The sequence below is a fragment of the Lynx canadensis genome, chromosome A2, assembly GCF_007474595.2.
Source record: "Lynx canadensis isolate LIC74 chromosome A2, mLynCan4.pri.v2, whole genome shotgun sequence".
Taxonomy (NCBI): Eukaryota; Metazoa; Chordata; class Mammalia; order Carnivora; family Felidae; genus Lynx; species Lynx canadensis.
This window is the reverse complement of record NC_044304.2, coordinates 10,899,352-10,901,280: the sequence shown is the minus strand read 5'-3', so window position 1 is coordinate 10,901,280 and position 1,929 is coordinate 10,899,352. Positions and strand designations below refer to the sequence as shown.

Sequence of the window (1,929 nt, the reverse complement as noted above, 5' to 3'; positions counted from 1 at the left end):
GGCTGCTTGGAGTTCCGCCTCTCCTTCTCTCTGCCCCTTCTTGACATGCGCACATTGTCTCTCTCTCTTAAAAATAAATAAACTGAAAAAAAAAAAACTTAAATGTACAAAACCTAGCCTATTGGAAAATGTCTGACGTTGGGATGAAAATTCCTAGTAAGAGAGGAAATAGGGATCCCCTCAAAGGACTCAGATCCATTCACAAAATATCGAAATTACTTTCTTGACTGGGGAATATAAATTGTAGCATTTGAACCACGTGAGCCAAGCGATTTATGTGAAAATTAGTCATGTTATTTTCCCCTTTACTGGTAGTCACCTCCACCACATGGACCCAGGAAATGATACAGGAATTTCAGAATTTCTTCTTATGGGATTTTCAGAAGAACCAGAACTGCAGCCCCTCATATTTGGGCTTTTCCTCTCCATGTACCTAATCACTGTGTTTGGGAACCTGCTCATCCTCCTGGCCGTCAGGTCTGACTCCCACCTCCACACGCCCATGTACTTCTTCCTGGCCAACCTGTCCTTTGTAGACATCTGCTTCACCTCCACCACCGTCCCGAAGATGCTCTGGAACTTCCAGACCCAGAGCAAAGTCATAACCTATGTAGGCTGCATCACACAGATATACTTTTTCATAACCTTTGCGGGGATGGATGACTTTCTCCTGAGTGTGATGGCCTATGACAGGTTTGTGGCCATCTGCCACCCCCTGCAATACACGGTCATCATGAACCCCCGGCTCTGTGGACTCCTGGTTCTGGTGTCCTGGATCATGAGTGTTCTGTATTCCTTGTTACAAACCTTAATGGCGTTTCGGCTGTCCTTCTGTACAGAGGTGGAAATCCCCCACTTTTTCTGTGAACTCAATCAGATGATCCAACTTGCCTGTCGGGACACCTTTCCCAATAACATGGTGTTGTATTTTGGAGCTATGTTGCTGGCTGGTGGTCCCTTCATTGGAATACTTTACTCTTACTCTAAAATAGTTTCCTCCATATGTGGAATCTCATCAGCTCGAGGCAAATACAAAGCATTTTCCACCTGTGCGTCTCACCTCTCGGTTGTCTCCTCATTTTATTGTACAAGCCTAGGAGTGTACCTCAGCTCTGCTGTCACCCAGAGCTCCCACTCAAGTGCAATATCCTCAGTGATGTATGTGGCGGTCACACCCATGCTGAACCCCTTCATCTACAGCTTGAGGAACAGAGACATAAAGGAGGCTCTGATGAGATTCTCTGGGATGGTAGCTACAAAAGGGACAATTGTCCTGGGCTGAAGAAGTTCCCGTGATTGCAGGGCCCAGAGTCTGAGCCAAAGGTTGAGATTGTTTCATCAGATTGTGGAGGTGAAAGATGCCTCTTCTATTTTTTCCTGGAATTTCTATTTTTTTCTTTCACCCTCTCTGCACAATTTATTTAACTCACTTTATTAAGCTTTCTGATAGCTCTTACATCCAAGAGATTTTCCCGTTGTCATTTTCTTCCTCTCCCAAGGTTATTCCTTACTTTGGATTAAAATATTTGGAAATTCTTACCTATTTTTCAAAGGACAACATGGATATATTAAGAATAATTTCTTCTCATGTGAAATGTATCATAGGGAGTATTTTTTCTTTTGTTTGACCAAAAACAACACAACAATAACAACAACAAAACAACCATTCATGACTTAAACTTGTCCTATGGAAAGTCTAGTCTTGGCTACCACAGCTATTGATATAAGTTTAAAACAGAGAAAGATCTGAGACCACCAGACTTCACTCCTTTGAACATCATTCTTTTCTATATCACTACATTGACTGCTCTTCCTGATAAGGCAGACTTTTATGTACTGGTTGTTATCGCTGATCATGGGGTGTTTTTCCTACACATTAGGTACCTGCTCTGTCACACAGCTTGTGTCCATCATGCTTACCATAGTCAC

The 1,929-nt window shown here is 42.8% G+C and overlaps 1 protein-coding gene across 1 annotated transcript; it reads left to right on the top strand.

The window, feature by feature from the left end:
* The first annotated feature begins 283 nt into the window (after positions 1-283).
* LOC115505247 (olfactory receptor-like protein OLF4) lies at positions 284-1,282 on the top strand. The gene has a single exon (XM_030302743.1). It carries the CDS (start codon positions 329-331, stop codon positions 1,280-1,282), a length of 954 nt encoding a protein of 317 aa, XP_030158603.1. The 5' UTR covers positions 284-328.
* Positions 1,283-1,929: the final 647 nt, after the last annotated feature.